Source organism: Pelophylax lessonae (genome assembly GCF_965119305.1).
Source record: "Pelophylax lessonae genome assembly, chromosome: 8".
NCBI lineage: Eukaryota > Metazoa > Chordata > Amphibia > Anura > Ranidae > Pelophylax > Pelophylax lessonae.
Window position 1 is genome coordinate 86,397,249 of NC_138775.1, and position 15,037 is coordinate 86,412,285.

At 40.5% G+C, this 15,037-nt stretch overlaps 1 protein-coding gene across 1 annotated transcript in view; it reads right to left on the reverse strand.

Moving 5' to 3' along the window:
• The window catches only part of STAB1 (stabilin 1), a gene marked incomplete at its 3' end in the record, with an annotated part of 476,721 nt that overhangs the window by 293,732 nt on the left and 167,952 nt on the right, over positions 1-15,037 (reverse strand). Inside the window, exons 30-31 of the mRNA XM_082266286.1 lie at positions 13,986-14,063; positions 4,321-4,422 (exon numbers count right to left, since the gene is read on the reverse strand). Of these exons, the coding sequence (XP_082122412.1) occupies positions 4,321-4,422; positions 13,986-14,063 (180 nt within the window). The remainder of the gene's footprint in view (positions 1-4,320; positions 4,423-13,985; positions 14,064-15,037) is intronic.

Sequence of the window (15,037 nt, forward strand, 5' to 3'; positions counted from 1 at the left end):
GGTCACAAATGTCATCAGAGAACACGGTAACTAGCTGTCACCGTGTTCTCCTCCTCACACACTGATCCTGTGTGAGGAGGAGATTGTGGTAACAGCTAGTTACCAAGTACAGTGCACCCCAAACACACTGATTGCCCCCCCCCCAATAAAGAGCACCTGTCACTAGCCCATCAAAGTACCCGAGTACCTGTCACCAGCCCATCAGGTACTCTGATGACAGGTACTCGGGTACTCTGATGGGCTGATGACAGGTACTCGGGTACTCTGATGACAGGTACTCTGATGGGCTGGTGACAGGTACTCGGGTACTCTGATGATGGGTACTCGGGTACTCTGATGACAGGTACTCGGGTACTCTGATGATGGGTACTCGGGTACTCTGATGATGGGTACTCGGGTACTCTGATGACCGGTACTCGGGTACTCTGATGACAGGTACTCGGGTACGCTGATGACGGGTACTCTGATGACAGGTACTCGGGTACTCTGATGACAGGTACTCGGGTACGCTGATGACGGGTACTCGGATACTCTGATGATGGGTACTCGGGTACTCTGATGACAGGTACTCGGGTACTCTGATGACAGGTACTCGGGGAATTTGAGTACCCGTCATCGGAGTACCCGAGTACCTGTCACCTACCCATCAGAGTACCCAAGTACCTGTCACCTACCCAACAGAGTACCCGAGTACCTTCCACCTGCTCATCAGAGTACCTGACACCTGAAGTACCCGATTACTTGCCACCTGCTCATCATTACCCATCACTACTCATCAGTACTCATCAGTACCTATCACCTATTAGTATCAGTACTGATCATCAGTACCCATCATCAGTACAGTATCAGTATCACCTATCAGTATCAGTACTACTCATCAGTACCTATCACCTGCCTGTCACCTGCCCATAAGAGTACCCGAGTACCTGTCACCTGCCTATCGGAGTACTCGAGTACCTGCCACTTGCTCATCAGTACCAGAGTACCTGTCACCTGCCCAGCAAAGTACCCGAGTACCTGTCACCCTTCATACAGCCACCATGTCCAAGTCCAAAAAGGTTTATATACGTCGTCCGTTTAAACCTAAATACCGGTGTTATGGCAGCAGATAGCTGCCATAACCCTGGTATTATTTTAAACGGTGGACGGTTGGCTTTCCGATAAGGGTGGTCCCAGCAGCGGATTCGCCGCGGGATCACCCTTCCGGGGTGGCGAAAGAGGTGCCCCCCCCTCCCGCTGCATTCTGGTCCTTTTCCCCGTTTACCGGACCCGCCGGCAGCGGGGAAAACGATCCGGTCCCAGATCCTCACAGACAGGATGTCGAGTGAGGGCAAGCTTGCCCTCACTTGACTCTATGGTCTTGGAGGACCGGAGCTACGGCAAACGTCATTGCCTAGCAACCAGTTTAAAGGTCCCTTTTTTTTTTCATTTTATTTAATTTTTTTTAAATTTTTTTTTTTTATTTTTTCTATCTTTTAGTGTACTTGTGAGATCTGAGGACTTTTTGACCCCAGATCTCACAAAAAAGAGGTCCTGTCGTGCCTATTTCTATTACAAGTAATGTTTACATTTCTTGTAATAGAAATAAAAATGATCAATTTTTTTTTTTAAAAAAACAGTGTAAAAATAAAAAATAATAAATAAAATAAATAGTAAAAAAAAAAAAAAAAAAATTAAAGCGCCCTGTCCCCGCGAGCTCGCGCGCAGAAGCGAACGCATACGGAAACCCCGCCCACATATGTAAACAGTGTTCAAACTACACATGTGAGGTATCGCCGCGATCGTTAGAGCAAGAGCAATAATTTGAGCCCTAGACCTCCTCTGTAACTCTAAGATAGCAACCTGTAGAAATTTTTAAAATGTCGCCTATGGGGATTTTTAAGTACCAAAGTTTTTCACCATTCTGTGAGCGTGCGCAATTTTGAAGCATGACATGTTGGGTATCTATTTACTCGGCGTAACATTATCTTTCACATTATGGAAAACAATTGGGCTAACTTTACTGGTTTCTTATTTTTTAATTAAAAAAAGTGATTTTTTTACCAAAAAAATGCGTTTGGAAGACCGCTGCGCAAATACGGTGTGATAAAAAATATTGCAATAATCTCCATTTTATTCTCTAGGGTCTCTGCTAAAAAAAAATATATAATGTTTTGGGGTTCTAAGTAGTTTTCTAGCAAAAACAACTGATTTTAGCTTGTAAACACCAAATGTCAAAAATAGGCCTAGGCAAGTGGCTAGGATGCATGATGATGCTCCTTGGATGTTTAGGCTCTATATGGCTAGGCTGTGAAAAAGTCTCACACATGTGGTATTGCCATACTCAGGAGGAGTGGCAGAATGTATTTTGGGGTGTCATTTTTGCTATGTACATGCTATGTGTTAGGAATATTCTATAAATTTACAACTTTGTGTAAAAAAATTTTTTTTTTCATTTTTTTCCCACATTTTCCAAAAACTTGTGGAAAAAAATGACATGTTCAAAGGACCCATAATGCCTCATAGAATATACGTTGGAGTGTTTGCTTTCCAAAATGGGGTCATTTTGTGGACTTTTCCATTGTATTGGTGCTCTAGGGCCTTGAAAAGTGTGATAGGTAGTAAGAAAGTTTTATGTGTATTTATGCTCCTAAAACGCCTTATGGTGCTACTTGGACGTGGAGTCTCTTTTTGTGGCCAGGCTGTGTAAAAGTCTCACACATGTGGTATCACCATACTCAGAAGGAGTAGCAGAATGAATTTTGGGGTGTCATTTTTGCTGTGTACATGCTATGTGTTAGAAATAGCTTATAAATTGACAACGTTTTGGGAAAAAAAAAGAAAAAAAAATGTTTTCTTCATTTTCCCAAGAATTGTGGGAAAAAATTATAACTTCAAAAAACTCACCATGCCTCTTACTAAATACCTTGGACTGTCTACTTTACAAAAAGGGGTCATTTGGGGGGTATTTGTACTGTCCTGACATTTCAGGGCCTCAAGAAAGGAGATAGGCCATCAGTACATCTGGTGTGATAAATTTTCAGTAATTGGTACCATAGCTTCTAGACTCAATAACTTTCACACAGACTAAATAATATACACTAATTTGGGTTAATTTTACCAGAGATATGTAGCAGTATAAATTTTGGCCCAAATGTATGAAGAAAAATTAATTTTTTGCAAAATTTTATAATAGAAACTAAAAAAAAGTGTTTTTTTTTCAAAATTTTTGCTCTTTTTTTGCTTATATCACGAAAAAAAAAAACCCCAGTTGTGATCAAATACCACCAAAAGAAAGCTCTATTTGTGTGAAAAAAATGATAAAAATTTTGTTTGGTTACAGTGTAGCATGACTGAGCAATTGTCATTCAAAGTGTGAGAGTGCTGAAAGCTGAAAATTGGTCTGGGCAGGAAGGGGGTCTAACTGCTCTGTATGGAAGCGGTTAATGCCACTCCACGCAAAAAAAAGTTTTGCCTTTAGTTATAGTATATGAGCCAATTCACACCAGCACATTGATCTGCATTTTAGCACAGCTGTAAAATGCAGATCAATGAAAGGACAAATAAAAAACAATAATTTCCAATATGTCCTATTTACACCATAATGCTGCCCATGGATGTCAACGGACATAAAAGTGTATGTCAATGGACGTCAGCACTTGATAAAACGCAATTAAAATGGATGGAAATGTACATGCATAATCTTTACATTTTAGCGTGAGTCATGTGATGTGAATCGCTCCCAAATGCTTTGCATATTGGTAAAATTTAACTATTTTTAATTCTAACATTATACAATAGAAAAAGTAGTAATATGTTTGCAACATATAAATGTGGGAAATAATTCTACCATCATTCCATCATCTGTTTCCTATGTCTTCTTTCTTGTGTATATAAATTGTTAAAAACCTTGGCCTCTTTTTGTATTCTCCTTACACACTTAAAGTGGAACTAAAGTTAGAAATATTGACCTATTCCCCAATGGTCCGACACCTATGCGGTCCCTCACCGGCGCTAACACCTTTTCCCTGGCTTCTTCTGTGTGCCGATCTTTGCCCATCTTTATTGGCTGGTGTACGTTTACATCACTCCCACGTATACTTTGGAATCTTTCAACCTAGAATACTCCGCTTTGCAGGAGATTTAAATAAAGCTGTGCAGCTCTTTGTACATTTTGCAGAGAATTACAAACTGGCAGATAAGTGCATTTTATTGCAGAAGAAACATTACATGTCTCTTTTGCAATAAGTCACCTGCCGTTTGCAATTTTTTTTTTTTTTTTAGCTTTTGGTTGTGCATTCATTTTTTTTTTTTTTTTGCACAGGTTAGAAATTTACTTACCTGGATTTTTAGTTTAAATCCTTCCCATGCTGGAACTTGCTCTAATTTCTTCAACAGTCCCGGTTGCCTTGGAGGTATATTTCCTAATGGTGGTATTAAAACCTGAGAGGACAAAATTGTTTCATTATAAGGTCTTAGGCATCAAAATCTATAATAAAAAAATGTTAATATGTGCATTCAAAGTATAGTGTAGCACATGCACATTTCCCCATGTGTAGCACATGCACATTTCCCCATGCCTCTTTATAAAGGCTGCTAATACAGCAAGTGCAGCCTCAGCCACACTGATATCCCGAAGCAAGAAACATGTTTTCCAGAAATGTACCCCTAACAAGCAATTCAATTTCAGCTGTCATTTTCTACCAACAAAACCACTGATTTCTGTAATTATTTCTGCACATCAGCTGCCATACTGCTACAGTAAAAAATATTACTTGACAATACACTTTTTAATTTCAAAATGTTTATCTAGATAATGGGGATAATTGTCAGTGAAGTAAACTACCTTTCACCTTTCTCTTGGTGTCAGGAAAACTTGTCAGACGTGAATCATGTTGATATCAGAGAAGCAAAGCAGCAGACAGTAATTGAGACAAGTACACACTATAGAGCAGGGATGTAGTTTTGCAACAACTGTGGCCCTCCAGCCATTGCAAAACTACAAGTCCCATCATGCCTCTGCCTCTGGGTGTCATGCTTGTGGCTGTAAGAGTCTTGCTATGCCTCATGGGTAGTTCTGCAACAACTGGAGGGCCACAGTTTGTGTATCCCTGCTATAGAGGGATATGGTTTATAATCACTTTAAAAGGTCATCACAAAGGACAAAGGGACACTCCTTACATCTGGAGGTAAAGAGGTAACCTTCACATTAGAAAGGCTTCTTCACAGTAAGAGCTGTGAAAATGTAGAACTGACTCCCTCAAGAACTAGTAGTCCATTGTTTTACTCTCTTTCCGACGGTCTCACGTACTTTTACTGCGAACCAGCGGCTCCTGTGCACAGAATCAGGTACAGGTATGTGATTCTGCACTTCCAGGTCACAGCTCCAGCAGGAGCCAATCAGCAGTTCCAGCGGACGCGATGTCCACTAGGACCTGCCGATCGTTCGAGGCACAGGCAAACCGGCGATCTGCCTATGTAAACAGGGACAAGGGAAGGCAATAATCTTGGGTTTCTGCTAAGCAGAAACACTAATCTCTGCCTTCCCACAGTTCGCAAGCACTCCCTAGGAACATATTTAACCCTTTGATCGCCCCTGTTAACCCCTTCCCTGCCAGTGTCATTAGTACAGTGACGGTGCATTTTTCTTAGCACTGATCACTGTATTACTGTCACTGGTTCCAAAAAGTGTCAAAAGTGTTTGATAGTGTCTGATTGTCTGCCGCAATATCGCAGTCCCGCTATAAATCGCTGATCGCCGCCATTACTAGTAAAAAATAAATAAGTAAATTCAATAATTATATCCCATCATTTGTAGATACTATAATTTGCGCAAACCAATCAATACACACTTATTGGGATTTGTTGCCAAAAATATGTAGCAGAATACATATTGGCCTTTTAGAAAATTAGATTAGTTAAAATTTGATTTTTAAAATTTTTTTATTGGATGTGTTTTATAGCATAAAGTAAGAAATATTGATTTTTTTTTTTTTTTTTTTTCAAAATTGTCTTTTTTTTGTCTTTAGCGTAAAAAAAAAAATAAAACCGCAGAGGTGACCAAATACCTCCAAAAGTAAGCTCTATTTGTGGGAAAAAATGACAAAAATGTTATTTGGGTACAGTGTACGTGCAATTGTCAGCTAAAGTAACGCAGTGCCTATCGCAAAAAATGGCCTGGTCATGAGGGGGTAAAACCTCCGGAGCTGAAGCATTTAAAAAGAACTGGATGCATTTCTAAATAAACAAATCATAATTGGATATTAAAATGTATAGGTATTAACACCAGAGATTGTTGATCCAGGGAATATCCGATTACCTCCTGGGGGATCAGGAAAAAATGTATTTTCCCCAATGGAGCAATTTGGACCATGCTTTTATTTTTGCATTCCTCTGTATAAGCTGTGGGTACAGGATGAACATGTGTGTCTTTTTTTATCCTAGCTAAGTAACTATGAAATATATCCAGAAATGGTGAGTAACCAAATTATCAAAATTAGGTATAATTTAACAGAAATAGAGAAAACACTCACAGCATTTTGAAATGGAATCTGTATCATAAAGAGAATCCATAAAGAGAATCCATGAGAAAAAAAAATACAGTATATGAAGCTGAAAGAGAACCTTCTAGGATTGGAAAGATTGAAGAATATGAATCTACCCTCTTATGCAGTTATTATAGTGCAGGCTTACCTTAGAGGAGTGTGTGCTGTTATTCAATTGTATTCTCTTCCTGCAAGAGCAGACATGTCACCCCAGTGTGAGGCTGTAAAACCCTCTATGGAGGCTGATGTGTGCTTTGCCTGAGCTAAGGGCTGGTAAATTACTGTCTAGGATTGCAGATGAGGGTATATTTGTCAATTTGCAAAGTAATTTGCTTGCATAAAATCCTGACACCTTTGTTGTATATCAGTTTTACTGATTATTTTTTTTTAAATCAGATTATTTTTATTGAAATTTTTTGCACATAACATAAAAACAAAACCAACAATCAGGCGATAAGGCATCGATAGTACACAACAATAGCCAGTGTATCCAAGGGTAAACAGTGAAAACAGCAAAATGAGCTAAAATCAAGTGGATAAAGTTACAAATACATACCCAATGGATATTGAATAGTAAAAACTGCCCACCACAGTATTTGGTACTTAACAGTATCTGGTGTATACAGACCGACACCAATAACAAAACAGGTGAATTCCAGTGAACTACCCACATGAATAACGCTGATGTTGGTGTCCTGCTGTTAAGCTCGAATGGATGAAACAAAATATCGAGCAGGTTCCTCCCCCAGTCCGTCCGTGCAGAGGAGCAGGACACAGATCCAAACTACGTTGAGGAGATTACCCCACCCATAAGCCTGTTGGAGACCAGATGAAGAGTAGCCAGGCCTGGGACATCAAGCCAGGGACCCCAAATGCGATCGAATTTCAGCACATTCCCTCTGTGTTTATACGTAAGATGCTCCCTATTCAGGAGCACCTTAACTTCCTCTACCCATTCAGTATGAGAAGGTGCAAGGGTGGAGATCCACCTTCGCGTCAGTTTCCTGGCAAGGAAAAGAACCCTGAGAACCGCAGTATGTACCGCAGGAGGGTAGAGCTCTTCGTCCAGCCATCCCAGAATACACAATTTCAGCTCTACAGGTAGAGACAATTTCCATATGTCATTGATTGAGCGCATAACAGCATGCCAGTAGCGATGCAATTTCGGGCACTTCCAAAGCATATGCAACAGGTCGCCTATGTGTACCTTGCACCGAGGGCAAAGGGGGGAATCCCTCCTCTGCCAGCGATGCAAACGCTGCGGAGTCCTATACGTGCGGTGTAAGATAAAGAGCTGCGTAAGCTTTTGCGAAGAGGACAAAGAGACTTTTAGTATATTTTCCAGTATGCCAGTCCACTCCTCAGAGGAGATGGGACCCAGATCCTAAGCCCACGCCTCCCGGCACCTAAATGTCATAGCTCGAGAAATTCAGTTTTACTGATTATTATAAGCACTGAGCCCAGGCAGGAGAATGGACAACCATACAGCCTGATATTTCTGCTAAGGAAAGCAGAGTCAGGGGTGACAGGTTCTCTTTAAGCTGTTTAAGTATTAAAAAAAAGTTTGATTGCATTTTTGAATTTTGGCTCCTTCTATAATGAATTTATAGATCTGATGGTAAAGTAAAATACTGTATATATCACAACACTGTATTTAGCAGGTATGGTAAAACATTCATGCCCATTATTCCAATTTCCTCACTTCCATGTTCTTGGCTGGCATGCCAAATACAAGGACTTCACTTGTAGTTAGGCAACCAGGTTTTTTATTTTACTTTACTAAGGAAAAAATAGTCATAATTGGGCTTATGGGAAAATTTGAATATTAAGCTGGCAATACACACATACCGTAGATTTCTTTCATTCAGTCTGCAGGAATTCCTCTGTCCATGCTACACAAGTGCAGATGGACAAATCTCCCTTGCCAGCTATTGTGTCGGCGCACTGTGGCTGTCCGAATAACTAAACAGAGAATGCACGTGATTGGCTGAAGTCACTGTATGGCCAACAATTTTCTGCCCAGCTCCTCTAATATTCAGATCAAAGTTTGCTGATTTGTGTGTTGCCAGCAGGAATACCCAAGGATCAAATTCCAGCTGATTTAGCAGGAAACAACCAAAATTAATTCTGTGTATAGCCAGCTTAAATCCTAAATTATTATAACTCCTCAAGCTTAAAGCGGTTGTAAAGGCTTAATGTTCCCCCTAAAATAATTAAGAGGATATACTTACCTGCTCTGTGCAATGGTATTGAACAGAACAGCTCTAAATCTGAATCCATAGTGTGCTATGGGGGCACATGTGCAGGCGCGCTCCCGAGCCCTTCTGTGGGCATCCATAGACACGCACAGCTGGGCCACAACCCCTGCTCACTCCTCAAAGGATTTAATTGACAGCAGCAGGAGTCATTGGCTCCCCCTGCTGCCTCTGTGTCCTGATAGGAGAGGGATAGAGAATAGTGCTGCTGTAGATGGGCACAGCGCTGGATTGAGATAGAAGTTAGGTAAGTATATAGGGAGATGGGGGGGGGGAGGGTGATACAACTATTGGGATATGTTTTACCCTAATTGATTTTATGCCTTTAGAAGCACTTTAACATATGTAAGATGTATATTTGTTCCCATAATTAGCTATAATTCATTTGTTTGAGGATAGCAGAGAGTGAATGGTGAGGTGAGGCCTGACTATATATGACTGCTCCTGATGCCTGACCCTGCATTTTTAAAGCAGAGTTCCAGCCTCTTAAAAAAAAAATTAAAAGTCAGCAGCTACAAAATAATGTAGCTGCTGACTTTTTATTTTAGGGCACTTACCTGTCCAGGGATCCAGGGATGTCGGCCCACCGAAGCCAATTTGTCCTTCGGCTCGGGTACAGGCGTCGGCATTGCAGCTAAGGGAAACTGGCAGTAAAGCCTTCAGGCTTCACAGCCGGATTCCTTCTGTGCATGCGTGAGTGGCCCTGTCGTCTTCTGTGAAACACATAGGTAGCAGAAGGCAGCGGGGGGGGGGGGGGGTCAGGCAGAAGCAGGGGCCAATGCAATGCGGAGATGACGTACCTCGTTGTGGCAGTGTAGGAGGGAAGCCCTTCTGGGAAACAAAAAAAGGTACAAAAACGCCCCAAAAAAAAAGGACTGGTGTGTGTGGGGGGGGGGGGGGTGGGCGGGGTGTCTTAAATTGGATTACACCTAGTTTTATTTTAGCCTGGAACTCCGCTTTAATACACATTGGGGATATTTATAAAACAAATTAGCAAAACAATTAGTCGCACATCAGGCTGCATCTCTGTCAGCAAAATCTCTAAGACAGGTTTACAGACCTATGTACTTGTATTCCAGGGCAGCCATGTGTGACAGTTTGCAAAGCTCAAAGATAGATTTATTACTAAAGAGAAGACAGATTTTCTCTCTAATCAGACACATAATAAAGTAGTGATCAGGATCAGGTTTCATTGAGCCACAAAGATGACTATAGAGCAGCCAAAGGTGGATTTATAACTCAGGCTGTAACCTTGTAATACAGTGCCTTGAAAAAGTATTCATACCCCTTGAGATTTTCCACAAATAGTTTTCAACATTTTTTACAAATAGATATCTTAAAAGTGTTGCATGCATTTGTATTCAGCCCCCTGAGTCAAAACTTTGTAGAACCACCATTCACTGCAATTACAGCTGCAAGTCTTTTTGAGTATGTCAGCTTTGAACATCTAGCGAGTGAAATGTTTGCCCATTCTTCCTTGAAAACTACCTTAAGGTCAGTCAGATTGGGTGGAGAGCGTCTGTGAACAGCAATTTTCAATTTTTGCCTCATATTCTCAATTGGATTTAGGTCTGGGCTTTTATTTGGCAATCCTCGCACATGATTATGCTTTGATCTAAGACATTCTATTGTAGCTCTGACTGTATGTTTAGGGTCATTGTCCTTCTATAAGGTGAACCTCCGAAGAAGGTAAACCTAATAAGATTGCCCTTTTTTAGACCATCAACTCTTACCAGCTTCCCTGCTGAATAAAAGCATCTCCACAACATGATGCTGCCACCATCATGTTTCACAGTGGGAATGGTGTGTTCAGGGTGATGTGCAGTGTTAGATTTCCACCACACATAGCGTTTTGCTTTTAGGCCAAAAAGTTAAATTTTGGTCTCATCTGATCAGACTACCTTCTTCCACTTGTTTTCTGTGTCCCCCACATGGCTTTTTGCTAACTGCAGTGCAAACATAACTTATGGATTTCTTTCAACAATGGCTTTCTTCTTGCCACTCTTCCATAAAGGCCACATTTAATAGTTGTCCTGTGGACAGATTCTCTCCCCTGAGCTGTGGATCTCTGTAGCTCCTCCAGAGAGACCATGGGCCTCTTGGCTGCTTCTCTGATTAATGCACTCCCTGTCCAGGCCTGTCAGTTTAGGTGGAGAGCCATGTCTTGGTAGGTTTACAGTTGTGCCATACTCTTTACATTTGCAGATGATGGATTGAACAGTGCTCTGTGAGATGTTCAAAGCTTGGATTGTTTTTTTTTTATAACATAACCCTGCTTTAAACTTCTCCACAACCTTATCCCTAAACTGGCTGGTGTGTTTCTTGGCCTTCGGGATGCTGTTTGTTCACTAATGGCTTCACAGAACAGCTGTATTTATACTGAGAATAAATTACACACAGGACGACTACAATTACTAATTAGGTGACTTCTGAAGGCAATTGGTTCCACTAGATTTTAGTTAGGGATATCAGACTAAAGGGGGCTAAATACAAATGCACGCCATCCTTTTCAGATATTTATTTGTAAAAAAATATTGAAAACCATTTATCATTTTCCTTACACTTTACAACTATGTGCCGCCACTTTGTGTTGGTGCCACCACTTTGAGTTGGTCTATCACATGAAATCCCAATAAAATACATTTACGTTTCTGGTTGTAACATGCCAAAATGTGAAAACATTTTAAGGGGCTTGAAAACTTTTTCAAGCCACTGTAAATCTGTCTCATAATGCATCTCACTGATTCTATTTAGCATTGCTTTGCCTTGTAATATGATTGAAACATGTTCCCCATTTTTCCCAGTTCTTAAGTGCGCATAACAGAGTTGTATAGCAAAGGTTCCAAATTACTTACTTTTCTCTAATTGGTTAGAGGCACAAATATTCCAGAGTAATTTTTCAAAGTTAGTAAATACACAATGAAACACGGATCTTAACTTCCAAATCAAGCCAGGTTGTTTTTAGGAGTGATAGATTAGGGAAGTCTTAGAAGATCTGTGAGGTTTTTATTAATGTCTGATTCTATTGAGGAGATCTCCGTATTTGTCTTAGTGACACCAGCATAACAAATGAGGGTGGTGTCCAGCTGGAGAAATTGCTTCCTTTCACTTACTGTTTTTCTGAGTCTCCTACTGAGACACAAAGTGAGAGAAAACATCCCCACTAAGGACACAGACAGCAATAAAAAACTGACAGAGGTTCTAACCACTTTTTTGGAACATGCCTCATCACAATGCCTCATACTGATAATATGTACATGGAAAAACTAGTGGCCAATACTGCCAGATACAACAGGCATTAGTTCTCTCACAGCAACCCTGTCAGATACAGCAATCAGAAACCAATCAGCATGATCTTGATCATGTAATCCATATGACAGACAACCATAGTGATCACGTCATTATTTACAAACAAGCCACAACCAGCTGTTAGAGCCGGTTCACACTGCCGCGACCACTAAAGTCGCCTCATAAGGGGCGACTTCTAGCGCGACTTTTATCGCGACTTCGGTGCGACTTCATGCGAGACGACTTTGTAAGTCTTTGTATTTGGCCAATCAGAATATGATGTGTTGTGACCTAATTTCCCTTTCCTTTTTTTTTGCTGGCATTTATCGGGCATTTTTTGGGCGTCTTTGGAGGCAGGCATGTCTTTAGTGTCTGGGGGGTCTAAAAAGTGTACCTGTGAAGTTTCATCTCTGTAGCATGTCCAGAACCAGAAAAAAAAGAGCATTTTTCTTATAATTTTTATGAGCACATGAATATGGCTTCTCTCCACCTGGGCATTTTTCTTGCAGGCATTTATCGGGCATTTTTGGAGGCAGGCATGACTTTTTTTGGATTAGTGTCTGGGGGGTCTAAAAAGTGTCCCTGTGAAGTTTCAGCTCTGTAGCATGTCCAGAACCCCCAAAAAATATCATTTTTCTTATAATTATTAATACAGCAGTGTGGCGGCTTCTCTACACCTTGCATTTTTTATTGCTGGCATTTATCGGGCATTTTTTTGGTGTCTCTGGAGGCAGGCATGACTTTTTTGGATTTAGTGTCTGGGGTGTCCAAAAAAGTGTCCCTGTGAAGTTTCATCTCTATAGCATGTCCAGAACCAGAAAAAAAAGCATTTTTCTTATAATTATTAATACAGCATTGTGGGTTCAGTGTGGGTTCTGGACATGCTACAGAGCTGAAACTTCACAGGGACACTTTTTAGACCCCCCAGACACTAAATCCAAAAAAAGTCATGCCTGCCTCAAAAAATGCCCGATAAATGCCTGCAAGAAAAAAAGCCAGGTGGAGAGAAGCCGTATTAATGTTCTAATAAAAATTATAGGAAAAATTATATTTTTTGGGGGTTCTGGACATGCTACAGAGCTGAAACTTCACAGGTACACTTTCACTTTCATGCCTGCCTCCAAAAATGCCCGATAAATGCCTGCAAGAAAAACGGCCAGGTGGACAGAAGACATATTCATGTTTTAATAAAAATTATAAGAAAAATGCTGTTTTTTTCTTGTTCAATATCATTTTTAAGGAAAGTCGGATCACAAGTCAATTAAGATAAGGAGGCGACTCCCATTGAAGTATATGGGACAAGTCGGATCACAGGTCGCCTCAAAGTAGTACAGGACCCTTTTCTGAAGTCGGAGCGACTTCAGTAGTGCCAATTAAGATGGCACTGATTGATTAACATTTCTTTTGTTATGTCAAGCGACCTGGGGCGACATAAGTCGCCCTAGTGTGAATGGGCTCTTATTGTGTTTCGCACAAGGAAAGGCACTTTGGCAGAAGCAGGTCAACCTGCTGTGGTTGTTCAAGTGAAATGCAGACCATTAATTTAAAAAAAAAAAAGGAAAAAGTGAATTATATGCTAATGAAGTATGAATTGCATTTTTTCAAATTTGTGTACAATTGTCAGCTTATAATAAAAAATCAAAACCAGGTATTTATTAAAACAAAGTACCAAAAATCCATGTCTTTAAAAGAAGGGAAAAAATTATTTAGGTAGGCAAATTAGCAATAAAGTTATAGTCATAACTAACGCATAGAAATGCTGCTAAAATTGGCCTAGGCATTGAAGCATTAATGACCCCTGGAAAGGTAGGGTAATGAACAACCGATACAGGTAAAATAACTAAATCGATGTATTCTCAAATACATGGAAACATTTAATGTACTGCAATCTGCTACAATTCCAGATTTAAATACTAACCTTTCCAATAATGAAAATAAATCCATTTGAGGCTGGAATATCTTGGGCGATAACACTTGCATTATTAACCGTTAGATTCTAAAAAAATAAAAGAAGAAAGTCCTTCAAATTCAAGCAATAAGGTTGGGGGTAATGTGGTCTGTGTCAGAAAAATAAAGCCATTTTACAATAATATGTCCACAACCAAAACTTTTTTTTTTAAATTTGGATAGATTAGAGAATAGATAACATTTCTGATTTTTTTATTTTATTTCTTTGATGTCTGTGTACCATTACTGCCAGTCACAAGACACAACAGGGAGTGAAATAAGATAAATCCTCTCCCAGACAGTTGTCCCCAGGGAAAGGTTTTTTAAATCTATTTTGGTTCCAGTAAGTTTATATTATCCCTAACTTTCTGTCTCAATGTCAATGGTCTGTGAAAAAGAAAGAGCAAAGCTCTTCAGAGGGGACGCAGACAGCATTAAAGTCATTTTCCTGCCTAACAGAGAGACAGGCAGACTGAACACAGCCAGGGAGTCCTGTGTGTTTAACAAGTTTTACTGTATTTGCATTGACTCATCTGTATCCAGGCAGTTTTGGAAATTGCTGGGTGGACAGGAGTGACTAATGCAGATCAGTGGCATGAATATGGATGCCATCTTAGCCAATTACAGGCATAGGGGCCCCTATGCATGCTAGGAAGGGGTATTTATATTCAGTGAGGAGACACAGGAAGTGGTATTTGCCTGGAAAGGAGAGTCTAGTTGAGGAGAGGACGCCTTGTCCTCCTAAGCACTTGCTGCCATGTGGCATCAGGCTGGAGGCCTGGAAGCTGGAGAGCTGACCCATGTGTTCTAAAAGAGGGAAGCCATGCCTGACAGGATCAGGATGTGACTCATGTGAGTTCAGACCAAAAATCTAGGGGTTTGTTTTTTGTAGGCTACCCCTCTGTGCTAGGAAAGTCAGCTACTGGGTGCAGCAGAAAGGGGTACTGGCTAGTGTCCTGAAGAGCAATAGTCATTCCTTCTCATAGAATACTTGCTCAAGAGTGCATGTTGCTGCAAATAGGA